The sequence below is a fragment of the Scomber japonicus genome, chromosome 8 (assembly GCF_027409825.1).
Source record: "Scomber japonicus isolate fScoJap1 chromosome 8, fScoJap1.pri, whole genome shotgun sequence".
NCBI lineage: Eukaryota > Metazoa > Chordata > Actinopteri > Scombriformes > Scombridae > Scomber > Scomber japonicus.
In genome coordinates, this window is record NC_070585.1 from 15774343 (window position 1) to 15800759 (window position 26417).

General features: G+C 40.8%; 2 protein-coding genes across 2 annotated transcripts; one reads left to right on the top strand and one right to left on the bottom strand.

Annotated features, from left to right (window-relative positions):
• Nucleotides 1-233: 233 nt before the first annotated feature.
• dele1 (DAP3 binding cell death enhancer 1) lies at nucleotides 234-7456 on the bottom strand. The gene is made up of 12 exons (XM_053323771.1): nucleotides 7284-7456; nucleotides 4912-5029; nucleotides 4358-4460; nucleotides 3648-3792; nucleotides 3306-3515; nucleotides 3137-3219; nucleotides 2935-3028; nucleotides 2616-2758; nucleotides 2307-2465; nucleotides 1792-1884; nucleotides 1284-1443; nucleotides 234-1109 (listed from the first exon to the last, which is right to left on the bottom strand). The coding sequence occupies exons 1-12, from the start codon at nucleotides 7312-7314 to the stop codon at nucleotides 859-861; spliced, it is 1590 nt and encodes a 529-aa protein (XP_053179746.1). The 5' UTR covers nucleotides 7315-7456; the 3' UTR covers nucleotides 234-858.
• Nucleotides 7457-13397: 5941 nt separating this feature from the next.
• Nucleotides 13398-23939, top strand: bicc2 (bicaudal C homolog 2). The gene is made up of 19 exons (XM_053324015.1): nucleotides 13398-13656; nucleotides 14865-14911; nucleotides 15313-15382; nucleotides 15573-15652; nucleotides 15864-16025; nucleotides 16122-16175; nucleotides 16404-16619; nucleotides 16779-17030; nucleotides 17295-17426; nucleotides 17663-17852; nucleotides 18346-18473; nucleotides 18580-18782; nucleotides 19342-19447; nucleotides 19941-19980; nucleotides 21465-21628; nucleotides 22410-22617; nucleotides 22718-22875; nucleotides 23132-23231; nucleotides 23343-23939. The coding sequence occupies exons 1-19, from the start codon at nucleotides 13398-13400 to the stop codon at nucleotides 23471-23473; spliced, it is 2700 nt and encodes an 899-aa protein (XP_053179990.1). The 3' UTR covers nucleotides 23474-23939.
• Nucleotides 23940-26417: the final 2478 nt, after the last annotated feature.

Consider the following 26417-nt stretch of genomic DNA (forward strand, 5'->3'; position numbering starts at 1 on the left):
TCAGTCTAGGTTCTGTTTAACGAGCACAAATAATATGACTGGTCCTAAAACTATTGATCTCATAAGTTATTTCCACACAGAGGATGGCTAGTCCACTCTTGTGCTTAATTAAAACCATACAATGGGTTACAGTTATGGTAATTACTGATTCATGTACATTACAGCACTCCCTGAAATACATTTGTTGCACAATTTAATTTTAATCACAAAGCAACCAAACAGCCTCACACAACTTTTTTTTTATTTTTTTATTTTATTTTCCTACAAAGCATGTGTGTACAGTGCAAACAGTAGAAAATCCTCCTCACAGCGCATCATAATTCACTTTGGCATACAGATAACGGCTCTAAAACAAGGTATAACATCCCTTTTTTTCTTGTGACGTTCATTTTGAAATGAAATTTTACAAATGTAAAGCACTTAGTTTCAACTGTGCGTATCAGGCAATACAATTTGTAGGTGACAAACCTTTTTCTTTTCTTTTTTTTTTTTTAAACATAATTAATCCGTCATAAGTGCAGAGACATAAGTCATTATCTGAGACCCAACAAAAGGCACTGAGATCGCACTTTCTTATTCACAGGAGAAGTTATTAGACAGCTTACAAGAAAACACTACACTGTATATAAAGTAATACAAGAAAAGACGCCATATCTTTTATGACTTTGTGCGAAACAGCTCTTCCAGACTTATGAAAAACTCAACAAATTAACAGTAATATAGCAATGCATTCACATGTAGTATAAAATGTAATAAAACTAATGCAGACATTACACACTGTGACCTTTCTCCTTTGGTGACGATACTATCACTCTATAAAATACATTCTTCAGTTTGGCCTTTGCTGCCTTGGACTAACTATCCAACCCCCACCATCCACTGGCAGTTTCCTCCCTCTGTGCTGTGGGGATGGAGGTGAAGAGGCACGGAGGCCGAAGGGACACACAGGCTCCCGGTGCTATGGGAGTGAGTAAGGAGGGTAAAGGTGATAGGGTGACTGGCGGAAGAAGGGACATGATTAGCCATTGAAGAGAGAGGTGACTGGAGGCGATGGTCAAACGCAGAGAAAGATGGGGCTGAACGGATGGAGCGCAACACTGCGTCTTCAGCTGGAGGAGGACAGGGACACAGAACAGATATTAAATGCCCATTCTCACAGATATCATGACTGCTATCTCGGCTCATTAAAAGTGAATCACATGCAGTGCCATCGCTAACAAACGAACAAAACGCAGTGACTAACAGAGACTCCTGTCATTGTGACATAGCATGTGTGCGCTTACCCTTCCTGGCTGTCTCATTAGGAGGCATCAGTAAGATCTTAGCCTGCTTGTTGCCTGCTTGAGCGGCCCGTTTGTAGAATTCAATCGCCATCCTCAGATTCTGCTGAACCCCAAAACCGCTCTCGTAACACTGACCCAAGAGCAGCAGAGCGGTGTTGTCCTGAACACAAGAAGAAAATATACATATAATTTAGGCAATGTAATCTTCTAAACAATTTTCTAAATATACATACTGACAATATAATATATTTATATGAAGATTATTCTCGACTACCTCTCTCCTATCTTTCTCCTTTTTTTTAACAACTGTAAATATTTACTTAGTACAAAGATGACATAGAACAACATATTATTACTATAGACTTCATAATATGTCACTGAACACTGTGACTGAAGAGCAGGAGGTTTCTTAATGCAGCCTCACTGAGATGGTACACTAGTAGGAAAGGTGATTTCTCAGAGATAAAGCCATTAATAAAACTCTAGAAACATCTAGAAGGGCACTCACTCTGCTCTCTGCAGCCATCTGCAGGTAACGGACAGACTTGCGCTGGTCTCTCACCGGCTCCTGAGAGTAGACGGAGGCCAGGCAGACTTGAGCCTGAAGAGGAGAAATGGAGAGTCAGTCAGTAATGCAGCATCAGTTTGTTACAGCTACCTCACATACCTAAAGCAGCCCAGCATGGTGATAAGATGATTATTTATTAAAACAGTGTGATTCAGCTCACCACTAGTCTTTTTTTTTTGTACATATTAAAATCATGTTGTCATTTTGCAGCTTTTATTTTTTACTGGATTAACCTTTCAGGCACTGCTATGATTTTCACTATTCACACATGCAACTGAGGGACATTTCGCCTTCTCACACACACACAAGCATGAAAAACAGAAATATATCTCTATGCAAAACATAGATATATTTCTATTATAGTACATAAAATCAGTGTGTATGCTCTGAAGTTGCAAACACACACACCATGACAGAATTTAAGAAACATTAAAAAATGTGTTTATGATTTCTACCTTAGTGAGTCCAGCTGCAGAAGCCTGTTCCAGCAGGCTGATAGCCATATTCAGGTCCTCTACACTCTGCTGGCCCCTGCTGGTCAGGAGCAGCTTTGCATAACGGTATTGAGCCTCTTTGTGACCCCCAACTGCTGCCTGCTTGTAGTAATACAGAGCCTTAAAGAGAAAATACAGGTGAGATCACAAGACAGTGATACAGTTAAAGTGATATATAAACAGCCTTTTTGTTTTTTGTGTATTGTGGTCTTAGAAATGAGAATGATGCAGTACTGAAGTAAACCAAGTGTGCACTGAGGCTGATCTCACCTTCTCCATGTCTTTGCGGACCCCCCTGCCCTTCTCATAGCACACACCAGTGTTGAACTGGGCCTTACAGTAACCCTGCTGAGCTGCAGCCAGAAAACAGGTGAAAGCATCTTCGTAATTCTCAGTCTTGGCACTTTCTAGACCTGCCGTAAACACAGAGATGAAGCTTTCAGATATGCACAGGGGACAACAGAAAACACATACAGCAAAAATCTACAAAGTAACGGGTGAGAACAAATTGTTAAAAATGAATCGTCTTGCTTGGGAATGACTGTTTGAAAATGATCAGGTGTCAAGTGATTTTGTACTGAATAATTACCGATGATGTTTAGGACAACAGGAACACTGGTGTCTCCCACATGTCTGAGGTTCAGCTCTGCCCCGGCAAGCCTCTCCTCATCTGACAACATGTCCTGGAAACACAGAGAACAAAAATAACAATCAAAATTTGATTTAAAAAAGACATGTTTTTAAAAAAATTGTTACCAGGAAAGAAGAAAAATTCCACTTTTCACCATTACCTTGTCATGAGCATCTTTTGTCTCTGCATTGTCGTGGCTGGTGTCATTCTCCAGAGGACCAGACGCTGACAGCAATGATTCCTCTGTGGGTCAGGGCAGAAAAAAGCATGAAAAAAAAGTCTTGACGCTTAATGCTTAACCTAAAACTACTACAGAGGACAGAACAAACCAGGTATAGGTGAATCTTGGAACAGGAGTTCCCTCTGGTGGTCTGAGATGGCAAAGTCAGCTGTATACTGGTCCTGCTGACTGCTGCTTTGAGGACTGGCATCACTGCTGCTGCTGTTCTGTGCTGAGGACTGATCTTGATTCTGAGTTTCTGGCACCCCCTGCAGACACAACACACTCCTTCCTCTGGGCAGAACATCTCGCCTCGATACTGAAGAACCCAAAGAGAACACCAAAACGAGAGATTAGAAGGATTTAGTAACTGAGATGAATAAATGTCATCAGTTTAGATGAACCACCTGCGGGTCTTTGGTGTAGTTACAAACATGTTATAAGGACTCACAGGTCTGCAGCAGGACGCGGTAGCCACACTTCTGCAAAATGGAGGGTGCTGCTAGGGCTCCAGGGGTCGGACTGGGCTCCGTACCAGAGGAGAACTGCGAATGGATCCTCCTGCAGATCTGCATGAACAGAGCCGCTGCTGCACCCTGTGGTTTAACAACAGCAACAATGTCATCATGGATATGGAAACATGTTACTCCTTGAACCAACATACTGTAAAACAGGCATCGCCAATCATGTGCCACAGAGAGCCAACAGTTGGCAGGTGGAGGGTTACAAGAAGAAAACCAGTTACACAGAAGATTGCTTTTTGAAAAATAAAATATTTAAAAAACCTTGCCTTTAAATGTGTGTGGATGAATTTAGGAAATACCCCTCATATAACACATTCAATACACAAAGTTTGGAGTATTAAATAGATAACTAAGGATAAAAGAACAATGGCATACATCTTCATACGCAGCAAAAATGACAGTTTTGCTTGAGGACTTTTATCAAATGGTTAATTAAGTGGCTTTTCGTTGTGTCAGGAGAGTTTAAATCGGTTATTGTGATCACTACTAATTACTCTAAATCTGTTTAGAGAAATCTGACAGTTGTCAAACTGAGGGGGCCTGGCAGCATGACGTATTTGTGTATTTGTGTAAGTCAATCAATGGTAAAATGATGTGTCCTCTGGGTAGTATTTGAAATTTTGTGAACAAGACATACCCATCCCACAGCATCCAGCGCTGTGTAACGCGGGAGCTCAGTGTAGCCGAACTGAAAGGTCCTCTGTTTCTTCCTCCTCTCTCCATCCTCCTCTTTTTGAGAGCTAAGAGAAAAGCAAGACAAAACAAAGCCCAACAGTTACATGTCTGTTTTTATTTCTCTTTTATTTTGTATCAAGACATCATATAAATACTTTGTCACGGGTAAACAGCTTTGTTTCTGTTCCCCTCGACTAACTCTGTTAATACACACAGCAGATGCTGCCGGATGATGCAACCAGCTGAAAGAGTGGCAGCGAGCAAAGAGAAATTGGGTTCAAACGGCTAAAGGAACAAGAAAGGATCAGGATGGAGTCGCTTCTGAGGTTTGCCCTTAACTCAAATGTTCTCTTTTCAACAGCTGCTAACTTGGCCAGAGGTTTGAGGAAAAAGTAGTGGTGAGATCAAAGTGATGGAGACGTCTCTTTCTTCTTACTTTCTCTCTAGACTTTAGTCCTCTGACCTGGACAGAATCTGGGCAGTGTTAATGAGAGGAGGATGGAGGCGTGAAGCTACCTGCTGTCAGAGGTGTGTCGAGAGGTGGTGAGGACAGTGGAGGTGTTGATAAACTCGTCCTCCACATGGTGGTTCTGGGGCAATCGCAGAGGGGTATTGGCATGCCATCGATGAAGAACTGGGAAGACAAAAACAGCAAAAATTAAGACACTGAACTGCGGGAGACCGGTGAAGCCTCTGAAGAATTGTTTAGTACACAAAACACAGTCTACAGTTCCTAGTAAGTTCTCGAAGGCTGCCTGAGAAAGTTGTATCGGTTTAGTTGCGTTGAGCTTAAAAGCAGCTGTTGATGCTCAGACTACAATGAAAGAGATTCTCATATTAAACCAGAGTCATTTCAGTTTATCATTTAATCATTCAATTTATTTATTTCAATTCAATTTAATTTATATAGTGCCAAATCACAACAAAAGCTATCTCAAAGCACTTTTCACATGAAGCATGTCTAGACTGTACTCTGTAAGTTTATTTAAAGAGACCCGACATTCCCCCAGGAGCGATTCAATATTAATTTATTATTGGAAACATTCTTCTTTTCTTCTTTAAACAAATTAACTTGCACACTTTTTTAATTGTATGTCTGTAGACAAATTTCACATTTTTTCATGACTGAAAGATTGAAAGGTTTGTGCAAATTGGCAATCAGATCATTTATCCACAATGGAAGGGACAACTGACAATAGTTTTTCCCTATACTGAACAAATCTTTTTAATGAACTGATTCTTATGATTCTGTAAGCTAAAAACACCTGCTTTGCCCATCACTAATATTAAAGTGATTTTAACTAACTTACTATAGTATTATACAAGTAGCATAGTTCCTTTAAAGGATAGCTTCAGTGTGTAGGTTGTGTAGTGAGTGTGTGCTCAAGAGAGAAAGTGACAGTGAGGCTGGTGACCAGAGCAGTTATCAGTACAGCTGTGAACATCGCAGTACAGTGTGTGATATCCACGTGTTTCCTTTTGCATCTGGTTTACACCTGAAATAGACAATGTCACATTTTTCTTTGGCACCAACTCCGTCTTTGCTCTCGTGACAGCTACTGACCAGCTATTTTCAGTTTAGTGTCCATCTCTGTCGCCCCTGAACAGGTAACGAATAAATGTCTAGGCTGTGGACTCCCTGTCTGCAAAATTATCTGGGCCTTTTCAATATACAACTTAATTAATTATTTAAATCATTAATTGATGAAAATGACCGAAACATTTGCTACTCTATTTCTTGAAGGTTAAGATTTACTTCAATTGTTCGGTTCTGTTGTTTTTTTAACTATACATTGAACTATGACAGGCTTTATTGTTGAACTATTTCCTGGCAGTTTAGAGTGTGAACAATGAATAGTAATAACATTTACATTTTGCAGCACAGTATACATTTTTTGAACAGATTTTATAATGATACTGTAGATTTGCTCTAAGACATAGATCAGTAAAACAGAGAGAAGAAGCTTTAAGGTATGCACAAGTAAGTAAAGTAAATCCATAATCCTCATGTCCACTGAAACAGTGGTTCTCACAATTTTTCACATCAAGAACCCCAAAACTGACACAAATTATACCAGGGTCCCCCATTTGATAATACTTTTGCTTTTAAATATTTTATTACAGAAAGTGTATGAAACTCATGACAAAATACTCATACACTCTGTTACTGTGTTACTTATGGAGTAAAGTGAAAGGAAAGTAGGACCCTTTCTTAGGGAATCCCCTGGATCACCTTACAGTATTTCCTAGGATGGCGAGGTCATGACCCACCCTATCCTGCTTCTGATTGGTTTGCCCCGATATTCTTAACCTACCTCTAAATTGATCACACTGCTCCTGCCTAAACTTAACCAACCCAACCACAGAAGGGAACGAGTGCTGGCCAATTAGAGGCAGAGAAGGGCGGGTTATGACTCTGCCGTCCTAGGATAAAAATGGCTCGACTGAGAACCACTGCATTAAAAACCAAAAACCAAACAAATAATGTTATAACAATTAGCAAGAATAAAAATAAAGATTTGTAACATACAATGGCATATATATATATATATGTATAACTGTAATATCTGTATATATTACAGCATTATAATTAGGCACACAGCCTCGAGGACTTGAAAAAAATTGAAAAGTCCAGAAACCTTATGTGGCAGCGACCAAAATAGCCTCAACTCCGGTTCTCGACAGATAGTATATTCTTTTATACAGTCTATGGTAAAGAGTAGCTTATATTATGTTGTAGCCTATTTAAATAAACTGACTTCAGTATCTGTTGTTCGTTATCTCTATGTAAAACCGACACTTTGTAATAACTAATCTATCTGCCTGTAGATAAACATGGCATGAAGGGGGAGGACTAGTTTCTCCGGTGTCAATGACATTTCTCTCACCTCTTCCAACATATCCTTGAATCCTCCACATGGTTCGTCTTTTTCTTTCACAGCAGCTTTAATCGACGAGTTATCTCCATTTTAGATTCATCTGGAGGGTCGTCTAGCCCCATAAAATAGCTGGGGTGTCCCTCGGCAGGTTGGCCACTTGTAAACACAGCCGGTCACGGGATGTGTAGGCTGTGCGGTCGGAAGAGGAGCATTTTTTTCTCCCTCTAAAATAATGAGGTTATGACCCGTGCTACTCCACCTCTGATTGGCTAATCCGGATGTCCGTGATGTAATTATAACCAATCAGTGGTGGAGTAGGGCGGGTCGTGACTTCGCCGTCCGAGGAAATTGCATAGATGACTATTTTACGATCCGGTGAAGTTGCAAGTGATGCAATCGTAGAAGTCTTCGTGGCCTCGCAGGCAGCGCCTCCCAGAGGATTGAGGGGTGATGACATTCTGAGTGTGGGTGAGGATGAGGCTCACAGTGGTGAAGTTTAGGTGATGTATTATACTCTCTACTATGGACGTCAGCAGGTGGGTTCAACCGTGTTCAGGATAGTTTGGTTGGAGGCAGTAGAAATGCAGTTTTGTTCTTTTAAATTATTTAAAAATGAAATAAAGTTGTAGCCTAAGACTGGGGTCAATGGAGCTACTGGAACAATGAATTTAAGTGATTTTATGAAATATATAAAGGTTGCAAAACTGTTTTAAGTAAAAAAAAAAAAAGTACTTAAAGTAGCCTACTGTTGTACTGTTTTACAGCCACCCCAGTGCAACAGTACTGTTGCACTGGGGTGGCTGTAAAACAGTAAAATGTTTAAAATATACATAATGAATCAATCAAATACAAGATTATCATTCCTGTTTTGTGACAATCCAATTCTTTTTTTAAATAATGTTTTTTTTTTCAAACTATAGGACAAAAATGAGGGAAGGCCGTCAAATTATATATATTTTTAAATTATTTAATGGGTAGAGCACAAATCCTCCAAAACATTTAAACATGATATCAAAATGGATGAGTTTGAGGTTAACATTCCCTACAAGAGAGAGAGGGAGAGACAGACCCTGTCAGAGGTCCAGTACCCTCCACTGGGAAGGGATTTGAATCCGTGGCCCTCAGCCCTCTGCCTCTCCTTATGAAAACTGTAAAGGTTCACATGGTAAATGTCATACAATTCGGCCGCTCCTCTGACTGATTTGTTTGGCTTATTTCATCTGAAGCCCCTTCCAGCAAAGTAAAGTAAAGACTCCCCTGTCTTTCCTTCTCTCTCTGCTATTTGGTGTGCTGTAAGCAAACATATGTATCCACTGACTATTAGCATTCAACTGATTATCATTAACTTAGTATATAATCCAACTCATGTAATCTTTTTATGTTTTTTACACTGTAAAATGAATTGGTGTAGTATCGCCAGCCATATTTTCACTTCATGTGAACTAGCCTGACTATTAGTTTGACACATGTTAGTCATTTGTATTTTTAGCTTACAAAGCAGTGATTCTAATAATACTTGTTTGGATTCCTAGATATTTGATCTTAGGACAGTATATCATTTTCTCTGGGAGTTTCAAATGGCTCCTTTTTTGCAAGCAAGAAGACAATCTACTGTAACTGAGCATGTGCACAGTGACAGTAATCACTCTGTTTCTGATCGGAGGAATTCCAAGGGTTACAACCATCCGTCCCATGTTACAACTGTCCTTGGTCTCCTCTGTGTTGCACATTTAGACAAGAGATGTATTTTTTGGTTATACACCAGTGTATCCTGCTCCTGCTTCATGTACGTATGTTGTTATCTTAAAAAAAAGCCATCAACACACCATTTCTGTTAGATTGCCACTGATTTGTGTTTGTGAGGGACACATTTGGTATGGTTAAGTAGGCAAAAGTTGTGGAATGAAATGAAAAATCCACACATTAAAAAGTAATATTATAAATAAATAAGTGCACTGTTGAAATAGCATGGTGCAACTGTGGTATTATTATTATTGTATTGTTTTTATAATTTTAATGTGTGTTTATTACTAAGGCTGTGGTGGATGCTAAATGGTATTCAGCTATCTTTAATTTTGTCATTTAAACCTGTGCGTTCCAGCTGTGACATGTCAAAGTGTCTTCAGCGGAAACAGACCTATGACTCAGGGGTTTATTCAGACATTTACACAACAAGATTCGTTGTATAGTATGTCTAAAATCTTAGAATCTTAGCTGTGGCCCTGACAACAACAATATCTCACTTGCATTTGTGCAACAAAGTTTAAACTGATTTTAAATAGCAACAAGACTGTGATGAACCAGCTATTATATTTACAATATTCCATTAAACATGTAAAGATAACAGCAAGCTCAACAGTTGAGTCAGCACCACATTAGTGTTACCTGAACAAAGGCTCAAATATCAGGGCACAGGGTGAATGAAATGGGAACTATATGTTTAAAATGCTATTTAAAACTCAGGGCACATCTCAAAATCTGACCGTTTTTCACTGCAGCAGCACCTGAAGGAATATACGAATACTGAATATCATGCTTCCTAAAATCAATCATTTGTAGAAATCTTGCATGCTCACCAAGGAAGGCGATATTTTATTTTCAAATGAAGTTTCTGTACAGCCATGAATAAGGCATATGGACCACTAGGCTTTACGACAGTGTCTATTAAAAATTAACTACTTTTTTGCCATTAAATCTTGTAGTCAGTGCTTCTATAGCACTTCTCTTTCACATGCCAGTTTTGTCAGGAGTCATGAATGTTTACATCTAGTTAAAGCAGCTCAGGTAAATGTAACATGGGCAGTGAGGGGATTTAGGGTAGTACTGGGCTACAGTATCTTCCTATCTATCTGTCTATCTAGATAAACATGTTTCCCTCCTGGGTTCAGGGGTCGATTCAGTTAACCGTCCATGGCTCATCAGTCACTCAGAAGGACAGCTTGGCTTTTCTCTGCTCTGCCTGTGAGTCAAACAGTGACGCACGCACCGACACTTTCTGGAAACACACGTTCTTCCAGTTAGACAGGGCTAAACAAGAGAGCTGTGGGGAGGAGATCTGCAGTTGTGAATTCAGATTAAACTTAGCATAATTCACTTCTTGACCAGTTTCCATGGTGACATAGTCATCATGTCTTTCACTTAACTATCCTCCTCTGGTGAAAAGTCTTGCCTGCAGTAGTTTGTAATGTTAGCAAGATCCCTGCTTTGCCAAAAAATGTTTGCTGATTCGCCCGGGGCTAAATTTGTCTGGGCAATATGGAAAACACAGAGCTGAGCTTGAAACAGAGTCCCACTACGCCGTCTAATTGAGCAGTTTGTTTTTCCCATGTTTCAGTCTGCTTGAGCTCTTAAGTTTGAGAAATTTAGAGAAGGGAGGGGACTAAATGAGTTCAAAGCAATTTCTGAAATATCATTTGCTCTTTTTTTTGGTAACTTTTAAGCCTTTTCTCCCCGTCACGCAAGTTTATGACTTTCTGACTGCCTACTTGTTTCTCCAGGCAGTGCATGCAAATATACAAAATGGAGCTGTCTGTTTTCACTCAAATACTGATCTTAAAGGCATACTATGCAGGATTTTTTCTAAACAAACAAACAAAAAAAGGGCCTCATGCTAGAAGCCATATATGAACAAATTATTGTTATTCGTATCTATGATTTCTTCTTATTTTGTTAGTACCTATTGATTCCTGGGATTCACCAATGTGTTCTTATTTTTGCTCTGTTAGGTAAGACAATATATTATGAGTGGTTGAGAGCATACATCTAATTTTCACAGTTCAAAAATTGTTTGTCCAACATAAGTATGTCAATTTCATTTCTGATAAAGCCTTGCTGCCCCCCCCCCCCCCCCCCTTTTTTTGGTGGCATCTTTCTGATTCATGAACATGTGCTAGAATCTTTGCACACCCACCCTTATTTATTGTTTAGGGGGTGTAAACTACGCTAATAACAATTGGCCATAAGCCTCCAATTTAAAATGAAATGGGATTCATCATTCAGCACACCTGGTTAAGAGCAGATTTGGGTGGTTTGATGCATCTGGAGTTGGATTATTTTTTTTCTCAACTGAAATTTAAGAGGAAATATACTACACTCTACCTTCTGTCTGTATTTTCTTATTTTCTTACTGTTCTGCTGTGTTTGGGATTCTTCTGGATCTTGTCAACCTTTGGGCAGTGGGGATGTAGCCCCCAGCCAATAACAGCACGCAGGTGTGAGGTAGCATAGCGGCCAGGTTACATTGCTGTCTCCATGTTTCTCTTCTGCCCCACTCTGCTCCACCATAAACCAAACATCTTTTTCTACATTGTGTTTCTTCGACTAAACTAACTGTCTTTACTTATCAATATAAGACGCAACTTCTAGATGACGTAAAAGTGGATCAGGATCATAGTTGATTTATTTTACAGATGGAAATAAAGAAGATCTTTTTTACATTAAAGCTAAAGCTGCTGCATGTGCACGCCAGCGTTTCATATTCAGATGTTTGAAGCTGAGCTGCAGGGTTGAGTGGAAGTGTGGGGAAGTTTATTTGTGCTGTTGAACGTAACTGCTGTGAAACAATCAGAAAATAAGGTTTTATTTAATATATTTTAATATATATTTAATAGTTATTTTATGTTTTGTGTAGCTGTAATAGCTGTACATGAAGGAGCACAATGGTAGATGTTGGTAACCAGAAAGGGATCAGTGTGGATGGTGATGACTGAGGAGGGGTTTGATTGCTGGGGGTGGGGGGTGGGGTTATTGTTATTGTTGAATAATGAAAATAAAAAAATGTTAATCACAAAAAAAAAAGAAAAAAAAGATTTGGCACGTTTCAGATGTATAATGAGCTGCTAGCAGTTCCACCAGAGAGATTTTCCCTTTAGACTTCTCAGATGGTTTCATGTAATTAATATTTCCAGGCTTAAAGAGGTGAAATGATCCAATATTGTGCAAAGAAAGCAAAGAAAATAAAAAGAAATGAATACATGTTTGTGTAGCAGAATTTTCCTCCTATCATTTTCACTCATCACTACATCAGTATTAACAGTCAAATAATAATAATAATAATAATGTAATAATACACTTTATTTATATAGCACTTTTCAAAAAACAAAGTTCACAAAGTGCTTTGACAGACAAGGCAAGCAAAAGCATTACAATAAAAAACAAGACACACAACATAGAGAGAGGTAACAAGACTGGCATTGACAGGATGAGAGTAGAGGACAATGGAATACAATGGGAGAATAATGTAATATATTAGTCACAGGGGCCTTTTTTCTGCAGGAAAAGTGCTTTAAAATACTTAAAGTACATTTTGCTAATACTTCAGCCCAATTTTGAACTTGTAAGAGAATATTTTTACATTGTTGTGTAGGTATTGTTATTTAAGTATAGGATATGAGTACTTCTTCCACCACTGATTGTAGTTTTTTCTTTTAATCCTAAGCATTGTTGCAAGCTTCCCCCTCCAAACAGTCACTGCTGCAATACACCCCTCCACTGCCTTCACCCCAACCTCTGGAATCTCAAGTCCTCTACATCTCATTTAGAGAGAGGGGAGGGAGGGCAGACATGGAAAGACGTGCAGTGGGACCCAACTGGATGACCCGTTTGTTTTGTTAGCTGTGAGTGCTGGTGTGAAGAGAGTTTTCATGATGTGTGTGTGTGTGTCTGTGGGTGAGATGTGTATCTTGTCTTATCGTAGGCTTTTTACTATCTATCCACATAATCTTTGGACGTTGAACTGAGGATTACAGAGGATTTGCTCAGAGAGGAGGCCTCACTTTTAGTTGTAGATTCCATTTGTCTGTCTGGAGCCCCTGAAATAAAGAAGACATGGCCTGTGCTGTAGTAAAGAAATTACTCTCCTAATACATCCTAGTCAGTGCAGTGCAAGGCCATAGCAGCACATCCTCCCAGTCTCACACAGCCTGGAGGGAGAGAAAGAGTTAGATTTGTGTACTAAATTAAGTGAAGGGGGCGGGGGATTTAAAGAAACGGCACAGGGGGTGTTTCTAACCCCTCTCTCCTCTTTTTTCTCTCCCTGCTGGTCTCTTTGGTCACACACATGCACCCATACTCACACACACACACACACACAAACACAATCACTGACGAAGGCTCAGTCCTGCTATGGCCACCACCACTGCAGAGGAGAGCTCTCCGGTCCCGGCCACTACAGCAGCCCAGCAGCCTGACTTGGAAACTAGCGTAGAACCCGACTCAGCAGCAAAGCCTGAGCCAAGTGAGGCCCAGCAGGAAAAAGAAGAGGAGGAAGACCATGGAAACTCAGGACCGGGGCAGGAGAATGCAGGAGGGCAGAGTTTGGACCCTGAGTGGGTGGAGGAGAGGTTCAGGATCGACAGGAAGAAGCTGGAGAGCATGCTGTATGGTGAGTGAGCTGAGAGGGCTCAACACTGGATGTAAAACATTTCTGTAAATGCATGCACCTGAAATCTATGTTTTCCCACTGACACTGTTATCATCTCATTCACACATTCTGCCCTAAAAGCTGCATTTTCTGAAAGTTATTCGGCAGGTGATGCCTATCATGGCCTCTCTGTGTGCTCTTCGCTGAAGCCCTTGTTATCTACCTGACCCTGTGTGTCTGTCAGGGCTTCCAGCTGGCCTCCAGCTTGTTGTCACCATCAGTATAACTGCCATCCAGCAAACTGTTCCTGTATCACTATGATTTATGACCTGCAGTGGCTTATGCATTCAGAAGTTATTTCCATTATCATTCCTGTCTGTAAAGCAGAGGTAACTGCCTCTGTTAGTTATCACTATTCGGCAGGTTTATGACAAATGCCTCCCCCGTGTTACTGGGGAAACTCTGACAGTGTGCTAATGTCACAGATAGAGGCTGATGTTTGTCTATTTGTCCTCACACTGACTCTTGTCGGGAAGGCGCTTGAATGAATTCAGCTCTGATAACTGTGGGTTGTTTTGCAGCTGGGACTGAGCTTTTGAGGCTGTTTAAGCAGCCTCACTGAGGCAGTAAATATCACATCTCATCCCTTTAGGTGATAATCTGTCAGACTGCACTTGAGATTTTACACTTATCAGAGAGCTCTGTCCCCTCCCGCCTTTTTTACACATTCCTTCCTGATTTTGCCGTTATTTAATTTTTCGGTCAAGTGGGAGGTCTTTACGTCAGCGAATGCCATTGATGTGATTAGCTGTCTCTAGGCTAATTTGCGGTTGCCCCTACCCCCCACCCCAGCCACCACCTTCTTTCTCCACCCCTCACTGTTTTCTTCCCATTCCTCAGCTCTGGCCAGTGTAACCCATAGCAATGAGGGGGGGATGAGGGCGTTCCTGGGGCTCCCCCCGTACCCTGTAAATGTCACTGTGGAGCGATGGCCTTTTAAAATTGTTTATGTTCCCAGCAACCCCTTGTTCTAGTCGCTTGGCAAATTTCAGCCCAGTCAACATTTAAATGTTGACATTGCACACATGCTTAAGAGTGAACACTTGTACTACAAACAGAGGAAGGTTGGATGGTGCAGCTGACAAATACAACATGACAAATCACACAACATGTTTATCTTATCTATCTGTTTTTTATGTTCACTTCCTGCATAAAATTCTGTCTTTCAGCTACAAAGCATGGAGATGGTGTGACAGGCGAGGAGTTTTTTGAGAGCGTGAGTAGTAACTCCACACATTTAACACATTTAATTTAGACGCCTAAAGATGAAACAATGAAGCAAATTATCTGTTCAGTAGAAGCCATTTCTAATTACCAGTGCGTAAAGTCTGGTTAAATATAGCTTACAGATCAGCGAGAGCATCTCTGCCACCATTTTAACATTTGTTCCATACACTGCATCCGGTGATTACAGGTTTTATGGAGGAGATAATTGCAGTCTTTGAGATGCAAATGAACCTTTGTATTCTTAGACTGAAGATGTGTGTGGTGGTGTTTACGTGTGTGTTCAGATTTGTGTGTGATTGTGTGTGTGTGTGTGTATCTTCATTGCATACAATAACAACATTGTTTTCTGTCCTGGTTTCTCCCTCTCTTCTATTGTTTGTGCTTCCACAGGTGATGAAAGAAACTGACACTAAGGTGAAATGGCCATCCAAGCTCAAGATTGGAGCTAAGTCAAAGAAAGGTGACAAACTCTTTATATTTCAGTCACACCAAATCTGAGCTTTGTTGTTCCTCCTTCTTGTCTTGTAGCTCTGTTATTCTTCCCACAAATTGATCTATTTATTATTATGCTCTCAGATAATGGCAATACATTTGCAAAATACTGTACTTTTACATCTCCTCTGTAAAACTGAGTTCTTATTTCCATCTAGATCCACATGTGAAGGTTGAAGGGAAGAGAGCCAATGTTTTGGAAGCCAAAAAGAAGATACTAGAAGTCCTGGAAACCAGGGTGAGACTCATGATCTTTGATTTTCAGTTTTTCTTAACAATGTAGGTGATTACATAATTTCATGTCTGCTACACTGTTACCTCTCCACCCTAAAAGGAGGATTGTAAAGGAAAAGGCTTGGGAATCAAACTGCTTCTTGCTTAACTTTTTCTTGACATTTTCATGTTGCATTTGCTCCCATGAACAAAGTATTGAAATGTTTGAAAACCAGGTAAACAAGGTGACTCTAAAGATGGACGTGGCCTACACAGAGCACTCCCATGTGATTGGAAAAGGTGGTGGAAACATCAAAAAGGTGATGGAGGTCACATCCTGTCACATCCATTTCCCAGACTCCAACCGCCACAATGCTACAGGAGAGAAAAGCAACCAGGTAGTATTCTCATATACTTTTGAAAATATAGGTAACAGGTGAGAGAGACAGCAACAGTAAATATAATTTAAATGGTCTTTCTTTTTCTTTTACCAGGTTTCCATTGCTGGACCCATAGAGGGAGTGGAGGAGGCCAGGAGGAGGATAAGAGTGAGTGGTCAATGTAAAATTTACCTGCGGATAGATTTTGATTTGCCTCAAAAACCCAATTTCTTCACTCCTGTCAAAGCACAGAGACAAATAAAATGATTAATGCAACAGCTGACACAGGGCGGACAGGTATATTGATCAAACAGCCCCCGTCTGTCTTTGTCTGTTTGCCTTCTCTGTCTCTGTTCTTTTCCATCTCACGTTTTCCATCTAATCTTCTTGTCCTAGGACCTGCAGCCACTGGCTTTGACCTTCGATCTCCCAGTTAGCCTGGTGCCGCAGGCTCTTCCAGATGCAGGCTCCCCGCTCATCCAGCAGGTAGTGCAGACTTTAGGGGTCAGCGTGAGCTTTAGGGCCGTGCCACCACAGCCTCAGGCACAGCCCTCCTTCTACGGAAGCTGCTGCACTGTCTGGGGCCTGCAGGGCAATGCAGCTGTTGTCAAGGTAAGCATGAAACCACTTGGAGAGAAGTTTAATTCACGTAGTTAATATACAGTACAGTAAAATAAAAATATACAACCATATTCTAAGCAAGTATGGTGACACTGTGGTGAGGAAATATGTGCTGTGACTATAGACATATCTTGTCCTGTATGTATACAGAAGGCGACCTGCATTTTGATGGACCTGCTTCTTGGGTCAGAGGTCACAGCAGGTGTAGTGAACAGCCAGCTGGATATCACCTCCCAGCAGCACCTCTTCTTGTTGGGGCAGAATGGAGCTCACTTTCTGAGCGTCATGCACCAGACCCAGACCCAGATCATCTTACCAGACCTCAGTGCTCCTCAGAGCCCTCCCTCGCTGCTCATCCAGGGCAGCCCTGATGGAGTGTGTCTGGCCCGGCAGCAGCTCATGGTAATGTTGTGTTGAGGGAAGAATCAGGACAAAATGTTCTGTAATAGTTTAGGAGTAATGTTACAGAGAAACATTGATAGGTACCAGTGTGTTTGTTTCTGTGAACTTAAATGTCAGACTGTTTTCCCCACTTTTGTTTCTTATGTTTTTCGTTTCTCTTGATGATATAATCTACATATATTCATCTGATGTTGTGATAAAAAAAGTTTTGTTTTAGCTTTTGTTAATTTTACCATTCTGTCTGGTGTATGTGTTCAACTCCAGGACTGTTTGCCTGTGTGTTTGATGTTTGACATGCGTGAAGATGGGGAAGCAGATCCTTGTAAGTTGGCTCAGATGATGCAAAACCTGGGAGTCTTCATTAGTGTCAAACCCAAAATAAAACAGACCAGCAAGGTACAGTTTGTATAGCTTTGCTACTTTCTTTCCGTGGCAGTCACCTTCATCTACAAATAAATTGTGTTTAAGTTGTTCTGTTCGGACACTATAGTCCCATCTTTTTAAATTCACGTTCTAAAACTACATTATAGAGTTTGTTTGTGATTACTTATTTCATACCCACTGGATTAAATACGAAATGTAATGTGATACATTTCTTGAGATTCACTTTTACACTGGTGTATGTTTCTTAGTCTGTGGTGGTGAAAGGTCTGGAGAGGAACATCTCATATCTTTATGAGGCCCGCCATCTGCTCCTGGGGTTGGATTCCTCTGAAACTACCAAGGTAACTGAGACGACCTCTGACCCCATGCTATCCAGCAGTGGGCTGACCAGCTATTGGCTCAACATGTTGCTGCAGCAGCTGGGTCTCTCTGAGCAGGGTGAGCATGCACATGTATGTATCTGTACATTTCCAAAAGGAGGAGTAGAGTGGAAACAATCTTGTTTCAAAAAAGAGAGCCAGTAAGTAAAGCCACCTACTTCTGAACTTGTGTGTAGTACTTTGTCCACATATCTTTTATTATTAAAGTTATCCACGGAATGAGGTATTTATAAGTGGCAGAAGTACTCTGATGTTGTATCTACAGTGAAACAAACCAGCAATATATTCCTAAATTCCAAAATGCAGTTTTATTCAGTTTGTGAACACTTCCTTAGTTGCCACACCACTTTTTTCATCTAGGAGATAAAACTTTTTGGAAGTGTTTTTATTTCATTTATGGTATTTTTATTCAGTTGTTTTTAGGATCTTCAAGCTATGCAGTAAAGCAGGTGGATAGAAACATACCTTGTATCTATTTTTCTTTGTTGCCTATATTTTAGTAAAAGGTTATGTGATTTTTTTTACTATTATGTGCCGCTCTTGTTGATTAGGCCATGCACCCACTGCAGAGGTGCTAACAGGTACAAAACCCCGTCCTTTACCTCCACCAGGCCTCATCCCTCTCACTGAGGATGGGAGGACAGGACTGAAGGGAACAGACACCCACCCACTGGAGAAGGTGTTTCACTGTTTATATTCAAACTGCGAAACATACAAATTAAATCCTTCCCAATACTGTTAACTGTTAACCAACACTAAATACTAACTCTTATTCTCCTCCTCAGATCCTAGAAAATGAGGACCAGTCTGGCCAATCAGACGATGAGAGCTCCAAGGTCAGCTTGAGGACATCATCTGAGGTGTGTGATGCAGTGACCAACAGCAGGATGGGATTGATGGGTCGGAGAGGGAGTCTCCAGAATCCTGAAATCACCAGGTTTTTCGGCCAGGGCAGACGTCATTCAACAGGACAGGCATTAACATACAGGTGAGCATCCACAAACACAGAAACACCTCTTTTTGTCAAGGTGATGGGCTTATTCTAATTCCAACTTTAACCAAACAACATTACCTAAAAATAAATGGTTATCCTTGTGGAGATCAAGGTTGTGTCACAGTGTGATTAATTTAAACACAAAGACACACACACCTGCATGTGCCAGCTAGGTCTGTCCAGAATCTGCAAATCTTGCTTACACAGAGTTAGAGAAAGCCAACCTAGTCGACCTCATCTATAATTTGCTTTCTGCTGAGTCTTTTATTCTGTGCTTTTGTGGTTTTCCAGATAATGTAGAAATACATTGCAGTTTCAGTGGAGCAGCTATGCTTTACTGTAATACAGTCCATAATTATATTGTATCGTAACACTGTCTTTGAAATCCTTCCATTGAACTGCCGCTGTTGCTCTGGGGATAGAGATGTAACGGCCTTAAATGTTGCACAGAGCCATCACAGCCTAACCTAAAGTTGCCCTCCTGTGTGTGTGTGTGTGTGCGTGCGTGTGTGTGTGTGTGTGTGTGTCAATGCGAATTCTCTGAATGTGCCAGACTGCTGAACACAGAAATGGAGGGAGTGAGGAGTGAACGGAGGAACAGCCTGAGGAGAGATGTGATACTGGTCCAGGATGTTTGCACTGACTCATACAAGGCTGAGGTGAGAAAAAAAGTGTGGACAGACAATCAAGTCTCTAAGAACGCCAGGGATACTTATGACACAATAGTGTTTTAGAGATTATTGCTAGTAGAGAAAGAAAGCTTATGAGAAAGAAAAATAGTAGACATTATTAACTTTTGTTCATTTTACGCCAACTGTGGATGACAAGATAGATTGAAAACAGCAACATTTTATTTGTGGTGTTATGTAACCTATTGATTTGAACGTCCCTGACCCTGGCGCAATTTGATTTCGTGAATCGATTTATGTGTTTGTTTGTTTCCCCTCATATTTGTCATCTCTCACTCTCAAAGGTTACCGCACAGAGGATTAACAAGTTTACCGCCCTAGCAGCAGGATGTGTTGTGCACGTGCGAGTGTTTATTCCCCTTGTAAATTAGGTTCCCCCTGCCTGTCTTCAGTAACCAGAGGAAAAAAATAACTCAATTTCATGCATTATTTACTTACTCTATTTCCTGTTTTTGCTTTGTAGGATTATGACTATGAGAAGAAGAAACTGCTGGCAACCAGAGGTTAGTGCTCCTAAATGTTTAATATTTCTTCCTGAATTGCTGTGGACCCTGGAGCTCTGCTAAGGTCTCTGCTGCAACAATTAAGACACTGATAAGCAAACCCTTTTTAAATTGTACTGATCTACAGTTTCTATATATTGGAGACAAATATATTGGAAACATGTTGCAGAGAATCATGTGCAAAATACTTACTGTACATTGTTTTGACAGCCAGCTATACTGAAGGGAAAACAATTTACACAGCAAAACAAGTGAATCATTTTGTTTGCTATTTGAGTGCACACATTTTGGTCATATTGTTTCTTAAAAATTCTATTATTCAAGTGCATTATGGAGGCAACACATTAATATCCTCAGCAGAGGCAGGAATTTGATAGAAGGGCCCATTTCCAGTGCTACCCACTGCCAAGACAACTGATGAAGGTAACCTGTTAATGGGTGGCACTGTGCCAAAGTTATAATAGAGTAGTAGTGGTACTCCCATTTAATCCACACAGGGCCAAAACACAATGCAGACAGCACATACGTGTTCAGACACGTGTGCAAACTCACAGACACTCAAACACAGGAATCACAACCTCATCCATCATGCACAATGAGAGATACTGGGAAGATCTGTGCCAAATGGTGCTAAATTCCCTCAGTGTTGCTTTATGGGATTATGAATTAGCAGTTTGAATGGACCATCTGCCTCGCAGTCATTAAGACACCCATATGCCAGTATATGAATGGGACATTTACTCACACAAACACACACACATAGGTGCAAAAATGACAACCCACCAGTTATAATCCTATTGATATCGCACTCTTTGTGGAGTGCTGCTACAGTTTTTATCACACATTCACACATGGATCCTGTTCCTGTGCCAAAAGAGGCTCAGGGTCACTTGTTTGTCATTTGACTGTGTGTGTCTGTCTCAGTTTGAGATCTATTAAGTTTGTCACATTTTGGCACTGTTTGTGATCCATTATTTAACACCTGGACCAAGCTTGTCCAATTCAGAATAGTACGGGAGAAGTGAAAAAACCTGCAGTGCATTTTTACGATGGACAGACTGAAGCTACAAGTTTCAAAGCAGCTCCAATATTTTTATGTTAATAATTGATCATATTACTACATGTATGAGAAAACTGTTGCTCAAAGTAACAAAAAGATATTAATCACTGGACTCTGCAGTTCGTCTTAACTCTACAGAGCTTTTCAGCATCATTCTGCTCATTAATCATTTGGTTTTATGGCCCACAACTTTACTATTTGGTTCAATCTTACCACTCTCATCTGTTCTGTTTTCAGATGCAACAGCTAGTTACTTTTGGCTCCAAAACTCCACTGCACACTATACCTGGCCAGGACTAAATGATAGATAGAGAAAGTTAGCATTTAGCTACTAAAGAGCCACATTTTTACCTCAGGAGTGAGTGGAAAGTGTTTCATTGCAACATATTACATTTTATGTCTGTGTGTATGTGTGTTGTTTCAGCCATGCAGAGGAAGCCAGTTGTCACTGAGGTCCAGACACCCACAGACACCTGGAGTGGCCTCGGCTTTTCCAAATCCATGCCAGCTGAGGCTGTCAAAGAGTTCCGCAACATCAGCCGACGCAGCTACAAACCCTACCTGAGCACAAACACCAGCCAGCAACAGGTACAAATAAGTTTGATGCATAATTAATTGTAATGAAATGAATCTCTATCTATTTCATGGTTCATATCACTGCTGATTGTAGCTCAAGCAAGTTTCACTTCCACACTTTTGCTGAACTTGCTAAAGTCCTCTTAACTGCCAAATCTGCAGTAACAAACACCCCCCAACACAGCAAACTAACACAGCCTCATTTATTGGTATTGCCCTCTAACAGTTTGAAGCATTTATCTCACTGTGTGGTAAGCACTGCCAATTTGTACGCTCAATTACCTGGAGCCTGATACCATTGCCTCGGCCTCCTGTTTACCTGAGCTGTTTCAGCTCATCTCCTCAGCTCTATGAAAGCCTCCTGAACGGCCGCTCTCTGACTGCACATGAACCAGTGATGGAGAAACAGGCTCATTTAGGTTAATAAGAGCAAGAGGCATTCCTCCACCGAGTTCAATTTTCTTCAGAGAGCCAGGCAGCTGGGAGGAAACATTCACTATGTGCTCTGCATTGATAATTTCCAGTGAGATACTGCTTCTATCACAGGTCAGCCAACAGGGGCAAATGAGCAAGTTTAAAGACATGATTAATTGATTTTCTTATTAATTTTTTGGATCTATGAGTATTGTGTCAACTAAAAACTTCACATCAGAGTTTATGATTGCTGGGATCCATTTGCCTCATGAAAAGGAGTGATAGTGACAGAGGTGCAAGATGTTGGTGTTGTGTGAAATGTCTGCAGGTTAGAGAAACACTATTTAAAATGTTACTATTTCTCTCTGTTTCATTCCAGTCATGGTCTGCTCAGACTGGAAAGATGTATAATGGGAGCAACTCAGAGAACTGGAGGGACAGACGTGGATCCACGTCTTCATCCTTGCCCATCTCCTCCTCTTCCTCCTCCTCTTCCTCCTCTCCCTCCTCCCCTCCGTCCACTTTCTCCTCATCCACCTCCTCCTTTCCTGCATTTGCATTGAATAGAAACAGAATTGACAAACCAGGTAAGTCTTACCAATGTGTTTTTTTGTGACTTACAGATGGAAGATTGTTTGTCTTCCATCTGTAACTTTTCTCCTGTGAACTTTAACCTTTAATGCTTAGCGGAGAGCTACCCAGGCTACTTTGAGGGTGTGTGCTCATCAAGAAGGACGTCCACATGCAGTCGGCGAAGCCCCTCTCCCCAAATGATAGATGACTTGCCTGAGTTGCTCAACCAATTGGGCTTGATTAAATACATTGATGTGTTTGAACAGCAGGAGGTAAGTGGAGGCTTACGAGGGATAATTTTTTTCTGAATGCAGCTGTCACTTTGTGAAATAGCATTTTCATCATCACTTAGACATTCAACAAATCGATTTTTAAGTTTAGCTGTCTGCATGGGAAAACTTGCTGCAGAGCTAGGAACACACACTCTCACCCCCAAACAAACAAACAAACACACTCTTGTCCCTCAGCCAAAAGCGTTGTGCATTATTAATGAGCATCACAATGCAACTGCTGTCTTTTCTAATTCAGATTGACTACCAGACATTCCTCACTCTGTCTGATGAAGATCTAAAGGAAGTGGGTGTCTCCACCTTTGGAGCCAGGCGCAAGATGTTACTGGCAATCTCAGGTGAAAGTCTGTCCTGGCTTGGATTCAGATCTGCTTCTCCATCTGTTGGGGTGGTAGGTGGCACTGGCCCTCTCTAATGAAAATGAATAACTCATTTATCTTTCAATCCAGACCTAAACAAGAGCAAGAGGAGGCTCTCGGATACACCCACTGTGAGACCTGGATACCTGGAAGGGGGTGCTAGTGGTAGACTTCCTCGAATCGTGGATATGGAGGTAGCTGCTCAGAGTAACCGATGGTGAGAAGAGATGTCAACCAATTCTGAGCTCCATCTAACCAAGGCAGAGTTATAAAAAAATATACAGTGACGCTGTTGCCAGTGCATAGCTCTTATCAGCTTATTATCTGCCTTTAATGAATAAGCATGAAATTGCCCTGGAGAGCAACAAACAGTATGTAAACACTGAAATCCAGTGCCTTTTATCTACAGCCATACCCCAAAGCTTTTTATACAAAATCAAGACAAGGAGGCTTTCCCTCCTGAATCTCTGATTTTATGAGAAACAGTCTATATGAGACACAAATGAGCATGTGAAAGTGCTGATAATGGTTCTCTTTTGTGGTTATTGTCAGAATCTGCCTTTCTTATGCAAACTGTCACTTCTATGCTTTGACTATGTTAACTACTGCATTTATGCAACTGTAAATATATATTTACAAAAGAAAATGATTCTGTACTATAATAGCGATGCCAATAAAATGTTGCCATTAAGGTTTATTCATCAGAAATGTACTTTTTGGAGGCATTTTATGTTTTGTTTTATGAAATGGCATGCAAAAATGGTCCATTGTCAGACTTGTATCTGTGGTCATCACCTTTAACACCTAAGCCAAGAGGGAACCCCCTAAAAACCACATTTAACCAGCTGTAATGTGAACTGGTCCAGGAGCACACCACCAGAGGGCACTGGCGCCACACACCGCATTTAGAAATTCAAGTCACATTTGTGTTGCATGAAAAATAATGGATTTGTTTCAGGGAGAAACACAGTGACAATAGTGTTAGTGCTCCTGGTGGACAAGGTGGGAGCTGGCTTTCAAATATACAGTAGCACCAATCAGATAAGAAGAAAACAAATTATAAAACCCAAATAGGTAAATACATTTATTGCTGTGAGGGTAATGTGACACTCCTTTTAATGTGGTTTGGTCTCACCTGACTGCTCATCAGAAAGTTTCAATTTAATTTATCACCGTTGCCAGGGGTGAAGCCACTGGAACCGCTTATGAGTTGTTTCCTGTTTAATTTATTTAGCACAGGGTTACACCCTGCAATTTAGTGCTATCAGAGGGACCTCACTGGCATTGTGTTAACAAGAACTGTATGATCTCTTTCTAAATTTGCATATTGGAATAGTGTTTTTGGTTACCACATTGACGCAAACGATCCAAGAAAACTCCACTGGGGGGCATATAGGGGGGTCTGTTCAGACGCTCCACAAGCTGGCTGGTATAGTGGCAGCAGAGCATGAAAGAGAGTGTGAGTGGAAGTGGTGGGCTGTGACAGATTAGGGAGAGATGATCCCTACTTATTACAATGTCTCTGCCAATTACATTGGCAGGTTTTAGACCAGTGATCCTCAAATCTGTTCTTTGGGCTCTGGGGCACTACTGGATTTCTATTCTGTCAAGTAGTTAATTGCACTCCCATGTGGTTGCATATTTAAATCGTTGTGTTACAATGAGAAGCTACCTGGAAGAACCAGCAGCACTCTGAACCACTTGGACTCATCACCTACGAAAATGGCAATCTTGGCACATGGCCCAGTATGCAAGATGAAGCTAAATTATGAGGAGTCCATTTGCAGCCTGTACTTATTATTATGGCCCTCTAAACCTCTAAATATTAAGAAGATGCAGCCAAAAGTCAAGCTTTATATAACAGGAGATTGTTTTGAGTGGATGAAGCACCTATACTCAATATCTCTAAATGGGCGGTAGATCAAATGACTCAATGTGATATGAAAAGTGCCGCCCATAGTGACAAACCTACAATCACCCAACTCTGCAGTGCCTCACAGTTCTGTGGAGAGTTTAGTGTCATTTAGTTCATTGATTTGGTTTTCTGGCCCGCTTTACTGTTTTGACTCAGTCTAACAAGTCTCACCAGCATCATTTTAAGCAGGCAGCAGTTCTCTACAAAACTAAGACTAAAAACCCTTTGTCCCAAAAATGGGACCAATCACTGGTCTCCATGGAGACCCTGGCCGACGGGAGGATCCATGAGACAGACCAGCCATCTGTGGATAATAAAAAAGCAACCAATAGAGAAATGAAACAGAGGAACGGAGTGCCTTGAGGATAAAACACAACCACGCACCTCCCTTACTGAGATGAAGATGGAAGTCACTCCAGGAGAGTGAGTGGGAGAGAGAGCAGGGAAATAGAAACAATAATGAGAGTGAGCATGCGTGCGTGAGGACAAGGATTGAAAGTGAGCGCTGGTGTGTAATAAATGTGTCTTGTGGTGGCTGAAGTTTGAAGTTGGGAGGGGCTATAAACTGCCACGTGATCAAAAATGTGCATACTCTAAAAAACAATGCAGAATAAAGCAGCAGACAGTGCACATGATTAAACAGAGGAATGAATGAGACGTTTTCTTTACAGCTTTTGTTATATAGCCATGGGACAAAAAAAAAAGCTGCACTAGCCAGGATCACAAAATTGGGTGATTATAAACTCTCCACAGCTTCTGGCATAATTTGATACACATAGTTAAGTCCATTGTCTATTGTATCTGACAGAGTGTGTTGTGACCTGCTGAATGTACTGTACTGTTTCAAGCCAGAAGATTCGGTTGTCCTTTCTAACATCCAATTGTTGGTACAACATGTTTCCAAAGAGCTGAGTGGTCTATTTCAAACCAGTGGGGTCAGTTGTGCCATTATCCAGTGTTTTTTATTAAAACACTCATTAAGCTTTTATGTTCTTTTGGGCACTGCTGCTTTTGTAATTCTTCTCTCTCAAAGGCAAGCAATAAGAGCATTTACTGCTGCTACCGTCTCTAACAGGAGATGCTGCTGGTGGATTGTTCTTCTACAGAGAAATCAGAGCTTCAAGAAAAATAAAACCATGAGAAAGTCATAACAATGTGTGTGGTTTCACAGTGAGGAAACAGATGTGTTTTTATTTCATCCTGATTTGGTTAAATTACATGAAATACGTGAGGCTGAAAATGGAACACCG

Excerpts from the sequence above, each read along its gene's own strand:
- dele1 (XM_053323771.1), bottom strand. The coding sequence starts at position 7,314 with ATGTGGAGGATTCAAGGATATGTTGGAAGAG. Across the intron at positions 3,029-3,136 it reads CAAAAGATGCTCATGACAAG|GACATGTTGTCAGATGAGGA; the intron begins GTAATGGTGAAA and ends CTGTGTTTCCAG. Across the intron at positions 1,885-2,306 it reads CTGCAGCTGGACTCACTAAG|GCTCAAGTCTGCCTGGCCTC; the intron begins GTAGAAATCATA and ends TCTCCTCTTCAG.
- bicc2 (XM_053324015.1), top strand. The coding sequence starts at position 13,398 with ATGGCCACCACCACTGCAGAGGAGAGCTCTCCGGTCCCGGCCACTACA. Across the intron at positions 16,620-16,778 it reads GCAATGCAGCTGTTGTCAAG|AAGGCGACCTGCATTTTGAT; the intron begins GTAAGCATGAAA and ends GTATGTATACAG. Across the intron at positions 22,618-22,717 it reads AAACAGAATTGACAAACCAG|CGGAGAGCTACCCAGGCTAC; the intron begins GTAAGTCTTACC and ends TTTAATGCTTAG.